The sequence below is a fragment of the Bos indicus x Bos taurus genome, chromosome 20 (genome assembly GCF_003369695.1).
Source record: "Bos indicus x Bos taurus breed Angus x Brahman F1 hybrid chromosome 20, Bos_hybrid_MaternalHap_v2.0, whole genome shotgun sequence".
Taxonomy (NCBI): Eukaryota; Metazoa; Chordata; class Mammalia; order Artiodactyla; family Bovidae; genus Bos; species Bos indicus x Bos taurus.
In genome coordinates this window covers 28192353-28211138 of record NC_040095.1, presented here as the reverse complement: position 1 = coordinate 28211138, position 18786 = coordinate 28192353, and the positions used below count along the sequence as shown (strand labels likewise).

The following is an 18786-nucleotide window of genomic DNA, read 5'->3' as shown; positions in this document are numbered from 1 at the left end:
GCACCGCTGCATATGCATGCAGTATACGAAATAATTCATTATATTTTTCTAGGATAATGTTGAAATTTTAAACTGAGCATTCGATTTTAGGATATGGCTGTCTAAGGTATCTTGTTTTATTTTTGTAAACTTGATCAAATATGCTTTGTAATTTGGATAGAATAATGGAAAGGTAATTTGTTAAAGAGATGCTTTAAAGCCAAAGTTGTTATTATGTAAAGAACGCAAATAGATTTATTCATTTGGAATCAAAAACTAGTAATCTGGTCTATCAAGCATATGGAAAGCAGTAGAGGTATCGGTGGACATGAACAAAACTAGAATTCTTCTCTCCAGGAATGCCTGACTAGAAATGGGGTATTTTTCCTAAGATTCTTTAACCAGATAACACTTCAACAGTATTTAAAATAATTCTTCTAGTTTTGATTTTTGTTTACACCACTAATTCTTACAGAGGGGAAGTGAATGCTCTTTTCTTAGTCTAGAAGTTTTTCCAGATTATCTGCCATTTACTTCACTCATCTTAACAGTGGCATTGTTTTCGTATCAAAGTAGTCAGATAATAATTTTTTAAGCATAATGAATTATACCAGATGTATCTGAACCTAAGAACTTTAGTGAATATACTGCTGAATTATCTATATATATTTTTTATGAAGGCAACAGAGAAAATGGCCATGGCAGAACTATAGGGTAACCTGTCTAAGAGATTATTTGTATTTTGCTTTTTTTGTTTCTCTTCACCGTAAGTCACTCCTAAATGATTCCTTTTCATCAGGTTAACTATGACGGGGAGCTGCACAAACACCCCCAGCTTGAAGCTGACTTGTCGGCAGTGAGAGAGATATATGGGCCACATGCAGTTTCTCTGAGGTAAATAAACACCTTTGATGATTACAACTTAAAATTATTTGGAAAGTCATTGGAATTTTCTGTTGGAATTATTTAGGTGGAAATTTCCTCAGGCTCAATTATATTTGAAAGTATATGAGAGAGTCTGTTATGTTTCTGCTTAAACGAAATGGCATCATTATGGCTATGATTATTTTTTATTGTACATGTAGTTTAAGATTACATTCATTTCATTAAAGAAATTAGTTATTTTGTAGAGTTAGTTTGATAAAATAGCAGTCTTAAGTGGCATCATTATCAATTCCTGTAATAGATTTGGTCAGCTGGGCCCACGCTGTTATTGTAAATCAAAGACATATCTGTGTGAACAACAGAAGTAAATAATGAATAACCGCTGGTTTCATCACGTTGTGAGAAGTAAAGTGTTGAAAGTGAAGGTGTTAGTGCTCAGTTGTGTCTGACTCTGCAATCCCGTGGACCGTAGCCCGCCAGGATCCTCTGCCCATAGAATTCTCCCGGCAAGAATACTGGAGTGGGTAACCATTCCCTTCTCCAGCAGGTCTTTCCGACTCAGGAAATGAACCTGGATCTCCTGCATTGCAGGCAGATTTTTTACCATCTGAGCCACTAAGGAAACCCTTGTGATAAGTAATCTGGTCCCTAAAAAAGGAAAGGAAAAAAAGACATAACTTTGTGCAGTGCGTATTTGAATGTTGCAGTTACTTAATTATTTGGTGATAAATTTCCAAACCAATTTGTATTACTTTAATCATTCAGAAGACCCAACTATCCCTATTTAGTCTTTCTTTTCTCTCTTTAAGAAAAACCGTTTTTTTTTTTTTTTTTTTGCCATCATGCTTGTATCCTCCCACCAGTCAGATCTTTTTATTTAGATTTTTGTTTTCCTAAAGGGTGGTCTCCAAGTCTCCAGGCCCTTCTTACAGCCTGACCTCAGTTCCAGCCTCATCCACCCAAACCAGGATTGTTCCCGTTCTCCAGATACGCTGTTTCCCCTTGACTTTGGCCATTTGCCCAATCAGTGCCTCCCTCTCAAACCCTGTTGCTGTCTTTATTCAAGCCCCAGTCCAAAGGTCAGCTTCTCTTTGAGCCTTCCTGGAAGCTCCGGTGCAGATTGGTTATTCTGCCCTATCACATTTGTCTCTTACCTCATTTATTATTCTCTTCATGTCTTGTCATTATTGGTTTACTTCTCCCCCTCTAGACTCTTAATTCTGTGCACGGTTTTGTTGCTTGTGTACTTTGTTTTGGTTTGGTTTTCGATCCTGGTTTATAGTACAAGGCATGTATGAAATACAAACTGAAGGCTTCTTGATTGTTTTCAGTGGAACACGCATTAAAAATGTTCATATTCTCTGGTTATATTCTTTTCAGTGGACATATCCAGATTTTGAGAAAGCAAACAAATACTTTTAGTGGTTGGGAAGTATAACACAGCTGTAAGTTATTATTGCTAACTTTCATTTTATCTGCAGAAACAGAAACTCATAACCACCTGCAGCCTAAATAAGCTGGGGTTGTATACCCCAGACGGGGCTTCCCAGGTGGCGCTAGTGGTACAGAATCCGTCTGCCAGTGCAGGAGATGTTAAATGATTTGGGTTTGATCCTGGGTTGGGAAGATCCCCTGGAGGAGGGCATGGCAACCCACTTCAGTATACTTGCCTGGAGAATGCTATGGACAGAGGAGCCTGGCAGGCTATGGTCCATAGGGTTGCACAGAATCAGACACATGCTGTATATGTGACAGGTGGCACATATACCCAGACCCCCTCTCCTACTCGTGGAGGAATATTAGACCGCAGTTGAGTGAGTGAGATAGGGATTATACTTGCAAAAAGCTAATCTTGGAATCTTCAAAGTTTTAGCAAATAAGCTGTGATTATTTCATAGTTGATCTATGCCTCGGCTAGAGAATAAGGAAGATGGAAATTCAGTAAGTATTATAGAGTGAATAAATTAAGAAAGCAATCAGTTCAGTTCAGTTCAGTCACTAAAGGACAGAAATGGTATGGACCTAACAGAACCAGAAGATATTAAGAAGAGGTGGCAAGAATACACAGAAGAACTATACAAAAAAAGATCTTTACGACCTAGATAATCACGATGGTGTGATCACTCACCTAGAGCCAGACATCCTGGAATGTGAAGTCAAGTGGGCCTTAGGAAGTATCACTATGAACAAAGCTAGTGGAGGTGATGGAATTCCAGTTGAGCTATTTCAAATCCTGAAAGATGAAGATGATGCTGTGAAAATGCTGCACTTAATATTCCAGCAAATTTGGAAAACTCAGCAGTAGCCACAGGACTGGAAAAGGTCAGTGTTCATTCCAATGCCAAAGAAAGGCAATGCCAAAGAATGCTCAGACTACTTCACAATTGCACTCATCTCACATGCTAGTAAAGTAATGCTTAAAATTCTCCAAGCCAGGCTTCAGCAATACGTGAACTGTGAACTTCCTGATGTTCAAACTGGTTTTAGAAAAGGCAGAGGAACCAGAGATCAAGTTGGTAACATTCGCTGGATCATCAAAAAAGCATGAGAGTTCCAGAAAAACATCTATTTCTGCTTTATTGACTATGCCAAAGTCTTTGACTATGAAGAAAGCAATAGAGATTATCCGTAAATTGTTCAGGGATTCCCTGGTGGTTAAGACTCCACACTTTCACTGCTGAGGGCCCGCGTTCGAAGCCTGGTCAGGGAACTAAGATCCCACAAGCTGCCTAAAAAAATAAATAGTCTGAAACAATGACTGATTTTTTCTTTTCTCTTTAGTTGAACTTTGCTTGAAATCTTAAAACTTTAATCATAGAAAGTTAACCCTCTCTCCCATATACAAAGAAGTCTGTATATGGTTAGCCACGGGTTCTTTACCACTAGCACCACCTGGTAAGTTGATCACTCAACACAGCATAGAATTTAATTACTTTTCATCTAAAGTATGTATCTTTGTTTAGAGAATCACTTTACCACACATTTTGATTGCTTTTAAAATTAGTTTTGTTTTTTTTTTTAAACACATATTTCTGGCTATCTTTGGTAAAGGATCTGCCTGCAGTGTAGGAGATGCAGGTTTGATCCCTGGGTTGGGAAGATCCCCTGGAGGAGGAAAGGGCAACCCACTCCAGTATTCTTGTCTGGGAAATCCCATGGATGGATAGAAGAGTCTGGCTGGCTACAGTTCATGGGGTCACAAAGAGTTGGACTTAGCAACTGAGTATCACACACACACCATGCTATCTAGGCCTCAATCATACCATTATTTATGTGTGAATATTTTTTAGTTTCTTCAGCAAGCATTTACTAAGTACTTATTTCTATTAGTACTTTCCATTATTAATAAAATAGTGATAATTTATGGACTGTTTAAATTAGATTACTATACGGAATTTCATTCAAGTGAAGTGTCTAAAGTCATAAGTGGTTTTGATTGTTTTCCTCTTGCCTCTTTCACTTATAAGTTTGATCCAATTTAAATCTTAATGAATGCAAGTCATGTTCTTGTCTGCTCTAGATTTTCTCCAATTACAGAGTATGTTTCCAGAATAAATAAGCTCCCAGAGGCCCCATGATATAAGTGAATCACAGCAGGACTAGTTTGATTTACTTAAATAAGAATGAATTTACTGTCTGGTCTAAAATACCGTGGCTTGGATACATGGGAGAAGGAGTAGTTAGGCCTAAGGTCTTGGAGTCATCTTCTTTGCAAAGTTCTAAGTCTATTGAAAACAGACTGTTCTAATTAGCTGTTCTTTTACTTAATTGAGGTTTATAAGAACTTAATGGAGTTTGAAGAGCAAAAGTACCTCAATATGCATAATAGGCTATTTGGTATCATTTTTTTTTATGTGACATCTAATGAGAAAGGCAGCTAACCACATCTAAGTTCTCTGTAAGAGATGAAAATAACAGAGATTACCTCAATTGAGGCAAAACCCTCTTAAAGTAGGTGAAGGAGGCTTTAGCAAAAATGACTGATGATAAATTTATTACTTAAGTAGGTAGTTTTAGTTCTACTTGACCAAATCATTCTAAAACAGCATTCTGATTGGGTTGAACCATACTTGTAAACATTGATGACAATTTTAATTCATAACTGTTGTAAAGGAAATGAGTTAGGTCTCTGGAGGAACACGATCAACCCTCTAATCAGTGTGAATGTGTTTCATCATGAATCAATAAAAGAATGAGGTTCTTTTATGTTTTCATTATAAATTTACTCCTATAATCAGCATTCATAAAAAAATTGATCAGTGTCATTGAAAACAATTTGAGATTAATATTTTTAGAAAGTACGGAATTACAAGTCACAAAATTCTCATTTGCTCAGGACTGAAATGATGCTGATAATTTGCTTATGATTTTGAAAGTTTTATCCCAAATAAAATATCCGGTGCTTCATAGCCATCCATCATCCATTTAAAAAATTGAAGGCATCTGAGTAATATTCTAACCTTTTGATTGTGACTAATGCTTAAAGTAGGTTGGAAGATTACAAGATTGTGACTATTCTGCATTTTGATCATTTTTTTTGTGGTTGGATGATTGTGTGTTTGAAATGAATGAGTAATTTTGGTATTGCTGTTTTGGAGGACAGGGCATGCAGAAGATGTTTTTAAGGTTTGAGGAAGCTATACTACTATATGCGGGCCCACCACCCAAACATATATCTCCTGGAAGAGAGAGAAAGAAAATGAAAGGAAAAGCCACATAAATCAGAGTGGTCCACTGTAAATGTCTCTGGATTTCCATAAGTAGTGGGTTAGTAAAATAGCTTAACAAATCTGGCTCTCCTCTTCTCGAAGATGGCAGGATTGCATTTCCCTAGCTATTATAACATCAGCAGTGGACATGCAACCTCGTGTTGGCCAGTGATATATGAGCCAAAGTGCTAGTGTGCAAGTTCCCATATCTTCAGGACGCCACCACTCTCTGAGCCCCTTGGCGACTAGTGAATAGTGTTCTCTCTCCTCTTCTGATGCCACAGTACGCAGGTAGTGTGAGTGAGATATAAATCCTTTCTGTATGTTAAGCCAGTTAGTGCTTGAGGATGTTGGTTGCTATGGTACAACTTACTCTACACTGAAGCATGTCATTCATCAGCAGATCTTGGGTTGGATGTTTGTAATGTCCTCTGCAGCACATTGATTCTCCTGCTACTGTGAAAACAGTCTGACTCTGAACACCAGGGGAAAGTGATGGCAGGAGGCACACAGCAGAAACAAACAAAAGGGAGACTCTTTCAAAAGCACTGGCATAAAATCTAGGTACAAGCTTCAGAATGTCAGATCCCCAACAGTCACCTCTGCTTGCAGCATCTGTGCTTTCCTCAAGCAAAACCAAGGAGTTTTAAATGGGGGGCAGAGTTTCAGCAACTGTTTACACTGTACTTCTTCTACACTCTTAGTTTAGATGGGTTTCCTTTCTTACCCGGATCTAATTTTTAAATTCGTCTCAGTCCTATTGTCCTTTAGAGAAATATATAGCTACCGTGAATACAGTCTTGCAAAAATGCCAAGATTTCTTCCTGACTACTGAGTTTGAATAATCTTGGCCCATTCACAGGCATCTCTCCCACACTGAGCATGAAACACACACTGAGTAGGCATGCGGAGACAGACACGCAAGCTGTTGAGTTTCAGATGTCAGAAGGAGGTGTATATTTCTTCGCAGAATATATTTCTTCTCAAAATATAACTGTCCAATTATTGAAAGCAGTAACTAAATAGCAATAGAAGTTTATTTCTCAAAAACTTGTGGTTGAGTTTCATGTATGTGTATTATACATGTGATTTGCTCGACAGTGGATAAGAGAAAGCTATATTTTTTATAACCAGAACAGTCCCTGCTAATTTTGATCAGATAGTATTATAAAACATCATAACAGTATAATAAACAAGCTGTGGTTTTATAGAGAAGGAGGACCAACATAGACGGTCAAGTATTTAATATATTGTAAGTTTGTATGTGGTGTCATTAATGAGGATGTTATCTTAATAAGCTCCGTTAAAAAATGGGAGAATGAATTGCTAAGTGTTCTAACACATACATAGTGCCCTAAAAAATGCCTGTTTATAGAAAGCAAATATTTCATACATATGTTCTTTATACGTATGAACTAGATCACATGTAAATATTCAAAATCAATGGCTGGATTTCAAGATCTGTCTATTCTAAGACTTCACTCAGATGTCTGGAAAGAAATTTATGGAGCATTTCTCAAGACCTCAGTCCTTAAGTGAAGCAACTGCATCAGATAATTTGTGTCGCTTCCCTTCTCTTAAAAAAGTATTCAAGTTCAATTTGATGTGATCTTTTCACAATGAATAAATGCAGGCAGGGCACGGAATTATTTTGGATTATTATAAACCCAACACAGCATTCAGTATTCAATCAGATATCAGGCTTCACACTTCAGGTTGCATTCATATTTCAAGCATTTGCCTTGATTCTGCATTTGCTATTCATGAGATTGGGGCTACTGAAAGATATTCAGATACAGAAGCAATCCTGAGACTGGGTCATTGCATCTGGGCAGACTGTAATCACACTTTGTAATCTTGCAGTGGGAAACGTGAAATGAATGGCATTATATAAAAAGGGCATCACAACAGAAATTGGTTTGCATACACACAGTGTTGTTGTGAGTTCTTTGAAGTGTGGCATAAAAACAAACAGTATAACTATTTACAGATCTACAGCTGCAGAATCCAGTTAATTGCAAACCTTTAATGTCTCTGCTTCCTTAAAATTCTATACTCCTGCTCTGCTGTGGTGAAAGAGCACTTGTAACCCTTTTGTTCCTGTGTTTGTTTTTTTTGAAAGAAATTGATAGTATTAGAAATTAAAGATACTTTTAACTAAAAAACGTGAAAGAAAGTGAAAGTGAGTCACTTAGTTGTGTCCGACTCTTTGTGACCCCATGGACTCTAGCCTGCCAGGTTCCTCTGTCCATGGGACTCTCCACTCAAGAATACTGGAGTGGGTTGCCATGCCCTTCTCCGGGGGATCTTCCCAGCACAGGGATCAAACCCAGGTCTCCCACATTCTAGGTAGATTCTTTACCATTTGAGCTACCGAGGAAGCTCTTTAAAAAGTGTTGAAAAATTACATAAAGAATAAAATTCACATATTAAAGGTTTTATAAAGAACATATGTCACATTCTAATCATAACTCTATGATTTGTTCTGCTGAAGTGGTATAGAAATCTATGTATGAAGAAAACAGCTGGGGTAAGGTTTGTACTGACTTTTGTTATCTCTGCTGCACTTTTCTCTGCTTTTAAATATACCGAAGTCTTGCCATCATAAGTAAATCCAGAGTTATTCTTCCCTCTGAAATTGGCAAAGATGGGAGAAAAAAATGCCTGGTGATGATGAGAATGTGGGAAATGGCTACTGTGAGAACCTGGCTGATGTGATTATAAGTTGTTTTAACTTTTTAAAAATAGTAACTAAACAGTATATATTAGGATTACCAAATATAGTTATGCTATTTTTTCAATTATTAATTCTGGAATTTATCTCTGAGAAGACAGCTGCATGTAGACTTCTATCCAGAGGGCCATTTATCAATATTAATAGTGTAAAAAAATTGAGATCACCCTCATGTTGTATTATATAATTTTATTCATACAAATTTATAGATTTAAATTTATGGTTTTAAAGAATATTCCACAAGGTAAAAAAAAGTACTCATTATAGAATAAGTGGAAGAGCAGGACAAAAATTTTTACATACCTATTATCCTTAGTAATGTGTATTATAATGATATATTAATATATGAAAGAGACTGGAATGAATATAAAGGAAAACTATTGTGTCTGAGTGGTATTAAATTTTATTACAAGTTATTTATTGTCTGTTTTTCTCTTTCTCACATTTTATATGAGTCTATATTGCCATTGTAATCAGAAAAAGATTTTTTTAGAAAATAGTTTTTTTTTACAAAATAAATGTTACCCACAGCCTATATGTAATATACAAGTCCTCTTCCTATTTTTTTGGTGTTCCGATTTCTATTTTATTTTAAAAAAATTATTTCACTCTCCATAATGTTTTGGTATTCTACTTGCTCAGTGAACAGTATATATTTGGAACATTTCCCTCATGATACTAAATATTTTTATATCAACATTTTTAGTAATGGATAATTTAAAAAAATTATACCATCATGCCACAGTTTAAGTATTTCCTTATTATTCAATATTCATTTTTTCCTAATTTCTACATTGTACATATTTGTTCTAATTTTATGGGAATGGTTATAGTCAAGGTTTCTTTCCCTCACCAAAATGTCGTTTGAACATCATTAGTGGTCTATCCAGAGAAGGCAATGGCACCCCACTCCAGTACTCTTGCCTGGAAAATCCCATGGACAAAGGAGCCTGGTAGGCTGCGGTCCATGGGGTCGCCAAGAGTCGGACATGACTGAGCGACTTCACTTTCACTTTTCACTTTGATGCATTGGAGAAGGAAATGGCAACCCACTCCAGTGTTCTTGCCTGGAGAATCCCAGGGACGGGGGAGCCTGGTGGGCTGCCATCTATGGGGTCACACAGAGTCGGACACGACTGAAGCGACTTAGCAGTAGCAGTGGTCTATCCTCATCATTGTATTTAATGGTTCCCTTTTGACATGTCTGATTTTAGATATTTGACTTCTTGTACTTATGAATAGTATGCTGACGTCCAGGGTCAGCAAATTATGACCAGTGGGCCGTGGGATCTGTTTTGAACAGTTCATGGTGTTTGCTTTTCTTAGAGGGTTGTAAAAAAAAATGGCCCCAAAATAAAGAGAAATATGTGAAAGAGACTATGTGGCCTGTAAAAACTAAAAGGTTTACTATTTTGACCTTTACAGGAAAAGTTTTCTGAACCCTGAACTAGACTCATGAAAGCAATGGTTCTTGTTCTTGATCCTTATTCTTGTCGTAGTTTCTGTATAATTTTGTAACTAAATTGGCATATGTTTATATCTAAATTTGCATGTCTAAATTTGCACAAGATTATAAAAATTTTTATCCTTTGTGATTAAGACAGATGTTTTGAAGCATGCAATTAAAGAAGTAATTCTTTTTTTTCTGATTTTTTTTAATATAAATTTATTTTTTTTAATTTTATTTTATTTTTAAACTTTACAATATTGTATTAGTTTTGCCAAATATCGAAATGAATCCACCACATTAATTCTAATGTGAATAATTTTATCTATTTTCTATAACACCAATATTTTGAAGCGTGCAATTAAAAAGTTAATTCCTATGTGAATAATTTTATCCATTTCTTATTTATGTAACCTTTAGAAAGGACCATGAAAAAATAGAAAGTGTAAACGCATAAATAATGAAAATGTACTCAGTGTTTTGATATATTTTTAAGGAGAGAATGGAGAAAACATAGAGGCTGAGTTGTTAGTTTCTAACATGCTGCATTTTTTGATCATTGATATAAAAAAGTAAAAGGACTCTCTACATTCCTTTATTCTTCAAATTACATAAAGCTGTTTAATCATTATAAAAGTGCATTCTCTGAACCCTATAAAAGTGCCATAGTTTTGTACTACATAATGAATATCATACATGGAACTGTTCATTGAGTACTTACCGTGTGCCACATACTGCACTTGACAGTTTGAGATTGAATGTACATTCTGTGTCTGAATTTCCACCAACTTTTCTGCCCGCTGGCAACTTGTTCCACTTTCCTGAACCTCAGTTTCCTCATTTGCGAATGAGGACAATTATATTATTGCTGTCAGAAGTTTATGACGAGGACTTAGTGAGATCATCCATCATTGTTTGACCTGGTTTCCGACACAAAGTGATAGTTTATTGAATAAAGAGCTAAGCACCTACATAAATATTTAAATCAGATCAGATCAGTCGCTCAGTCGTGTCCGATTCTGCGACCCCATGAATCGCAGCACGTCAGGCCTCCCTGTCCATTACCAACTCCCAGAGTTCACTCAGACTCACGTTCATCGAGTCAGTGATGCCATCCAGCCATCTCATCCTCTGTCGTTCCCTTCTCCTCCGGCCCCCAATCCCTCCCAGCATCAGAGTCATTTTCAATGAGTCAACTCTTTGCAAGAGGTGGCCAAAGTATTGGAGTTTCAGCTTTAGCATCATTCCTTCCAAAGAAATCCCAGGGCTGATCTCCTTCAGAATGGACTGGTTGGATCTCCTTGCAGTCCAAGGGACTGTCAAGAGTCTTCTCCAACACCACAGTTCAAAGGCATCAATTCTTCGGCGCTCAGCCTTCATTCAAATCCTGGCTCTGCTACAAAGCAATGATGGGTCAGTTACTTTATGACTCTGAGCCTCAGTTAATGGGTGTGTAAATTGGAAATGGTAATAGTACCCTGGTGTCTCAGTGGTAAAGAACTCACCTGCCAATGCAGGAGACACGATTTTGATCCCTGGGTTGGGAAGACCCTCTGGAGGAGAAGATGGCAACCCACTCCAGTATTCTTGCCTGGAAAATCCCATGGACAGAGAAGCCTAGCGGGCTACAGTCCATGGGGTCGCAAAAGAGTTGGACATGATTTAGTGACTAAACAACAAGTAGTACCTATTGTGCGTTATGATCACATGTATGCAAAATCTTTAGAATGCTTTCTGGCAGGTAAGTGCTCAATAAATATTGGCCATTAGTTTTTACAATTTCTGTTATCATCATAGTTTTTTCCGTCACTGTAATTAGCATTGGTAACTTGAGAATTTTTAAAAATATCAAAAATAGAGATGTGTGTGTGTGGAGAATACAAAAACTACTGTTTTTGCCCTTTAGTTAGTTAAAAAATATGCCTGTTTGTGTGGAATATACTGTTGTTACTTGTTTTAATTTGGATACATCAGACATGTAAAACTGCCTATTGAAACATCAGTGACATTTAAGTAGCAGAACACCTGGATAAGTTTCAGAACTACTGATGTTCTAATGTGGCAGGAAAATTTATGGCATATTATTGTGGCAATCAGTGATCCCTCCTCCCCTTCCTCGGGTCAGAGACTCCTTTCTTGCGCTTAGAGGCAGCTCTGAATCTTGAACACCAAGTGATCACATGAGAAGATCACTGAATTTGTTAAATAGAACCGGGGGTATTTGAAACTATGAACCAAATAACTCTTGAGTTCATGTACATAGTTGCCTGTACATAAGATGGAAAAGTATATATATGGTATACAGAGGTCACATGAGACCACAATCCAACTAAATTGAGTTAGTTAATTTATTAACTAACAGTCATTTCTGAACTATCTATGGGCATCAGGGATGAGAATTCATGACTAAATTTTAATTTAAAATAACCTCGGACACACTGTCTTTTAATGAAAATGAAACAATAATGTTAATCTTTGCTTTCAGGGAATATGGAGCCATTGATGATGTAGATATTGATCTGCATATTGATGTTAGCTTTCTTGATGTGAGTATCGACTTATACGATTGCTGCATTTAAAAAACACTTTTTTTCTTGGAAGAAATTTAATTTTAGTTTCTCTTATAATACGATTAGAAACATAATGACTTTGTTAAAGTGATTTATGAAGAAATGCTACGACTGGTTGAAAAAGCAGAGATGTTGCATATGTTTTCTTCCATCAGTTCTTTTAATATTTTCTGAAAATTATGAGTTTGTATCAGTAGTATAGTATGTCCTTATTTGTTAAGTTTTCGGTTGAATTTTCAAATGAAGGCAAAGATTAAAAGTACTTTGACTTCAGTTTCACAGACCTGTAAGTTTTTGAGATAATTTGTAGTCCTTAATGACAAGTACTTCTTCAAAATAAGTTTTAGAAACATATATTTTTTATTTTGGAAAAAAATCAAGAACTCTAAAAGATTACTAATTCATCTTGCAAATATTTGCACAGGAGGAGATTGCTGTGGCATGGGAAGTGATTCGAACAGAACCTATAATTGTCCGATTACACTGTTCTCTTACACAGTATTTGAATGGCCCAGGTGAGTTTCGTTTTCCTGTTGTTTTGCATATTCATCAGTTGTGCATTGTGCATGAAGTACAGTATGGTTCATTGGGTAATTCTGAACATAATTGAGACTATCTTGATAATGCTTTTTAAACATACTTGCATCCTAACAGAGGTGCCGTATCACCAACATAACTTATGTAAACAGAAGCATACATTTCGTGTTATCGTTTTCAGAAGCTGATGCGTTGCTGTGGAAGAAAAACAACGAAACCTAAAAGAGAATTGTGCATATAATAAAACACTCAGTAACTATACTGAGAGTTGCCCTTAGGTTTAATTTTTTGTGTTTCTGAACCTGATATTTAATTTTAATTTATCTTTGATTACTAATGAATTTAGCCTAAGTATAACATATTTCTTTTTTGAAAATGAAGTATTAATAATATTTTTGTGTTCCAATACCTGAAGGGATGATTTTGATGTATCTGAAGGAAGAGTTGTTTATAACAAAGGACCCTATTATCAACCTTGCCAAGACTTACTGGATTTAAATGTAATCTATATGTATTATGGGACTTCTCTGGTAGCTCAGCTGCTAAACAATCCGCCTGCAATGCAGGAGACCTTGGTTCAGTTCCTGGGTTGGGAAGATCCCCTGGAGAAGGGAATGGCTACCCACTCCAGTATTGTCTGGCATCTCTGGTGGCTCAGTCAGTAAAGAGTCTGCCTGCAGTATGAGAGACCCAGGTTTGATCCCTGGATCGGGAAGATCCCCTGGAGAAGGAAATGGCAACCAACTCTAATTTTCTTGCCTGGAAAATCCCATGGATGGAGGAGCCTGGCAAGCTACAGTCCATGGGCTCTCAGAGTCAGACACAACTGAGACACTTCACTTTATGTACTTCTCTCTCTCTTTCTCTCTCACATACACACACACCAGTATCCTCTCATATTGTTGCAATTATCTACTGCTGCAGAATAAACCACTCCAAAATGAATTGACTTAAAACAACTTCTCTCTCACCATTCTTTGGTGCTCCACTGGGCATCTCCTGCCTGGAGTCTCCCGTGCCTCTGTAGTCAGATGGTGGGTGAAGTTTATGTTTTTAAAGGCCCCATTAGGTTGGAGGCTCAAAATGGTTGGACTTTAGATGACTAGCAATTGATGCAGGTATCATTTCAGGACCACGTAGGGCTCAGCTGGGACTATAAAGTGTCTCCTTGCATCTGGCTGCTTTGTGTGGTTTAGCTTCTTGTAGCATGGTGACTATAATCCAAAAGCAAGTGCTCTAAGAAAGGGGCTGTGGTAAAAGGCTCACGGAGTCTCCCACTGTATTCTATTCATCAAAATAGTCAAAGAACCCACTCAGAATCAAGGGATACTGACATAGATGGTGTGTCTTGGAATTGTAGCCATTTTTAATCTTCTGGGCACACATTACCATTGTCTCTGCATGTTATGCTTTAGGTGTATCAAAGAGCTTACATCTGTTGTTAGTTTTCTTATAAGAAAACTATCTGCCCTTTCAGGTTTATTAAATATATAGGAAAGTCTCCATTTTGAAAATATTTCTGTTGTCATCACTTTTTAATTATTACCTAGTGTATTCTACCTAATTAACAACATGCAGTAACATATAGTAACTGATGTCACCTAATGCTAGGCAAAGACAAATAGAGGTGACATATTTTTATTTTGATTATATGTACAAAAATAAATTATATTTATAAATGCAAAAATACATATAGAGAGAAATGCAATAAAGAAGGAAAATAATTCCTTATAATCCCTCTATACTGAGGAACCAATAAATCAGTTGGTGTTTTTTATGTTTTCTGTGCACATGTGGTTTATTTTCATAAAGTTGACATTGAATTGTATTAATAGCTATGCACCTTAATGTTATGAGCCTTTGCTCCAGTTGTTGAATATCCTAAAGCAGAATGATGTGTAATATCTGCATAATAATTTAGCCTGTAGATAGATGTGTTTTTGCTGTTTCCCCACTTATTGTGGGGAAATTTTTCTCTCTTTAGTAATTTGAAATATACTTATTCTGTTTGATTCTGATGGTGACTAAAAGCAAAAGAAACCCTCATGTCTAAACTTTTTTTTTTTTTAATTAACAGGGTTAGGAACAAATTTGGGTCATTTCATCTCTACTCACTCAGTTCCATCTGTGCGAGATGACAATGTGGCATACTTTTATGTAACCTTTACCACTGTTTCATGTGTTTATATAATCTTGAATTTTAGGCAGAGGTTTTCCTTTACAGTATCTTTTAAAGACTCATCATATTTGCATGGCTTTATAAATATTTCAACAATTATGTTTTAATTCATGTTGAGAGGATTTGTTGTTCAGTACCACTTATTCAGTTTTGCAACTCATTCGTAATTTAATTCTTACTTTTTCATCTCCAGTAATTGATTTACATATTTAATAGTTTGAGAAGGAAATGGCAATTCACTCCAGTATTATTGCCTGGAAACTCCCATGGACAGAGGAGCCTGGTAGGCTACAGTCCATGGGGTGGCAAAGAGTCGGACACGGCTGAGTGACTTCAAAAAAAAAGCTAAAGAAACATGAGGGTTATGCTTCATTTTTCATACTGGAGAATGATTCTTTTTTTTGTGAACAAGACAGATTTAACCAGGTATAAATTTATGAGCTCATAATAGTTCCCCCCAAAAGGCAAAAGTGTTTTAAAAACTTCTGCTAGTTTGTGTGTTCAGTTCAGTTCAGTCGCTCAGTTGTGTCCGACTCTTTGGGACCCCATGAGCTGCAGCACACCACGTCTCCCTGTCCATCACCAACTCTCATCCTCTGTTGTCCCCTCCTCCTCCCACCTTCAATCTTTACCAGCATCAGGGTCTTTTCAAATGAGTCAGTTCTTCGCATCAGATGGCCAAAGTATTGGAGTTTCAGCTTCACCATCAGTCCTTCTAGTGAATATTCAGGACTGATTTCCTTTAAGATTGACTGGTTTGATCTCCTTGCAGTCCAAAGGACTCTCAAGAGTCTTCTCCAACACCACAGTTCAAAAGCATCAAGTCTTTCGCACTCAGCTTTATTATAGTCCAACTCTCACATCCATACATGACTACTGAAAAAACCATAGCTTTGACCAGACCTTTGTTGGCAAAGCAATGTCTCTGCTTTTTAATATGCTGTCTAGGTTGGTCATAGCTTTTCTTCCAAGGAGTAAGTGTCTTTTAATTTCATGACTGCAGTCACCAAAGTTTGTGTATGAAGTATTTTAATTCTGTTCATTTGGGAGAAATCTGTCTTGATTAAGTTTGTGTTTTGTTGTATGTACTTATTGAGCTTTCCCCCCTCGGTTTCCTTGATATTGTTGTTGTTATTTAGTCATCAAGTCATATCCAACTCTTTTGCAAAGCCATGGACTGTAGCCTCCCAGGCTCCTCTGTCCATGGGATTTCCCAGGCAAAAATACTGAAGTTGCCATTTCCTTCTCCAGGAGATCTTTCCAACCCTGGGGTCGAATCCTATTTTGGCAGGGAGATTCTTTACCACTGAGCCACCTGGGAAGCCCCTTCCTTGTTGTTACCATTTATATATTTATCTTTGATTGTTATGCTTAGATCTTATTCCACCTCAAGGAAGTTCTATGCAATCATTTTTTTGGTTCCTTCTTTATCTGTTCTCCACAGTATATGCAGATTGGATCTAATTCCTATATCCTTCATGCTTTTTATCATTTGTCTTAATCTTTTGCCCATCACCTCTGGTTTTATAAGTTATTTTTCCATTAATCTTCTACTACATTAAGCAGATGTTTTCATAATTTAGTCTTTGATTTAATGTTCCCCTTCTGTTTTTAATTTGACTGCAGTCTCTACTGATATCATATTTATATATCAATTACTTTCCTTTTATTTATGCATCATTTGGAATTTTGTTGTAAACAAAATCAACAGTTGTAACAGTCATCCAAGACACATAATCTTGTTCCTGTAGATGTGAATTTTGTTTCCCTCAGAATTCAGGCAGTGCTAAAATGCACTTCTTTCAAAAATTAGTGTGGTTTGTGTATAATTTCTTGCCTTAAGAAGAGTAAAGACTCTTGGTAATGAAAATAGAAAATACAGAAACATCATGGAGGGAAAAAACAGTAAAGAGGATTCCACATTTACTTGATTCTATAGTTAGAAGAACAAGAGCCTCAGATACGCAGATGACACCACCCTTATGGCAGAAAGTGAAGCAGAACTAAAGAGAAGAACTTGATGAAAGTGAAAGAGGAGAGTGAAAAAGTCCTCTTAAAACTCAACATTCAGAAAACTGAGGTCATAGCATCTGGTCCCATCATTTCATGGCAAATAGATGGGGAAACAGTGGAAATAATCAGAGACTTTATTTTGGGGGACTCCAAAAACCCTGCAAATGGTGACTGCAGCCATGAAATTAAAAGATGCTTGGTCCTTTGAAGAAAAGCTATGGCCAACCTAGACAACATATTAAAAAGCAGAGACATTATTTTCCCGCAAGGTCCATCTAGTCAAAGTTATGTTTTCTCCAGTAGTCATGTATGGACGTGAGAGTTGGACTATAAACATAAAGAAAGTTGAGCACTGAAGAATTGATACATTTGAACTGTGGCATTGGAGAAGACTCTTGAGAGTCCCTTGGACTGCAGGGAGATCAAACCAGTCCATCCTAAAGGAAATCAGTCCTGAATATTCTTTGGAAGGACTGATGCTGAAACTGATACTCTAATGCTTTGGCCACCTGATGTGAAGAAATGACTCATTGGCAAAGACTCTGATGCTGGGAAAGATTGAAGGCAAGAGGAGAAGGGGACAACAAAGGATGAGATGGTTGGATAGCATTACCAACTTGATGGACATGAGTTTGGGTAGACTCCAGCAATTGGTGATGGACAGGGAAGCCTAGTGTGCTGCAGTCAATGGGGTCGCAAAGAGTCGGACATGACTGAGCGACTGAACTGAACTGACAGTGAGCAAGAATCCCTTAGAAGAAATGGAATAGCCCTTAGAAGAAATGGAATAGCCCTCATAGTCAACAGAAGAGTCTGAAATGCAGTATTTGTGTGTAACCTCAAAAATGACAGAATGATCTCTGTTCGTTTCTAAGCAAACCGTTCAACAGCACAGTAATCCAAGTCTGGGCCCCAACCACTGATGCCAAGAAGCTGCAGCTGACTGGTTCCATGAAGACCTAAAAGACTTTCTAGAACTAACCTCAAAAAAGATGTCCTTTTCACTATAGGAGATTGGATTGCAAAATTGGAAGTCAGGAGATACTTGGAGTAACAGGCAAGATTGGCCTTGGAGTACAAAATGAAGCAGGACAAAGGCTAACAGAGTTTTGCCAAGAGAATGCACTGGCCATAGCAAGCACCCTCTTCCAACAACAAAAGAGATGGCTCTACACACAGATATCACCAAATGGTCAGTAACTGAAATCAGATTGATTATATTCTTTGCAGCCTAAGTTGGTGAAGCTCTATGCAGTCAGCAAAAACAAAACTGGGAGCTGACTGTGACTCAGATCATGAGCTCCTTTTTGCAAAATTCAGACGGAAATTGAAGAAAGCAGGGAAAACCACTAGGCCATTCAGGTATAACCTAAGTCAAATCCCTTATGATTATACAGTGGAAGTGACAAATGGATTCAAGGGATTAGATCTGGCAAACAAAGTGCCTCAAGAACTATGGATAAAGGATTCACAACATTGTACAGGAGACAATGACCAAAACCATCCCAAAGATAAAGAAATGCAAAATGGTTGTCTGAGAAGGCCTTACTCATAGCTGAGGAAAGAATAGAAGCTGAAAACAAGGGAAGAGAAGGGTAAGATATACCCAACTGAATGCAGAGTTCCAGGGAATAACGGGGAGAGATAAGAAGGCTTTCTTAAATGAACAATGCAAAGAAGTAGAGGAAAACAATAAAATGGGAAAGACTAGAGGTCTCTTCAAGAAAATTGGA

General features: G+C 37.1%; 1 protein-coding gene across 2 annotated transcripts in view; it reads left to right on the top strand.

Annotated features, from left to right (window-relative positions):
* Nucleotides 1-18786, top strand: part of PARP8 (poly(ADP-ribose) polymerase family member 8) — a 197086-nt gene that overhangs the window by 111435 nt on the left and 66865 nt on the right. For both annotated transcript variants that reach the window (XM_027520534.1, XM_027520533.1), the window contains exons 8-10: nucleotides 779-873; nucleotides 12240-12300; nucleotides 12749-12839. In XM_027520534.1, coding sequence (XP_027376335.1) covers nucleotides 779-873; nucleotides 12240-12300; nucleotides 12749-12839 — 247 coding nt within the window. The remainder of the gene's footprint in view (nucleotides 1-778; nucleotides 874-12239; nucleotides 12301-12748; nucleotides 12840-18786) is intronic.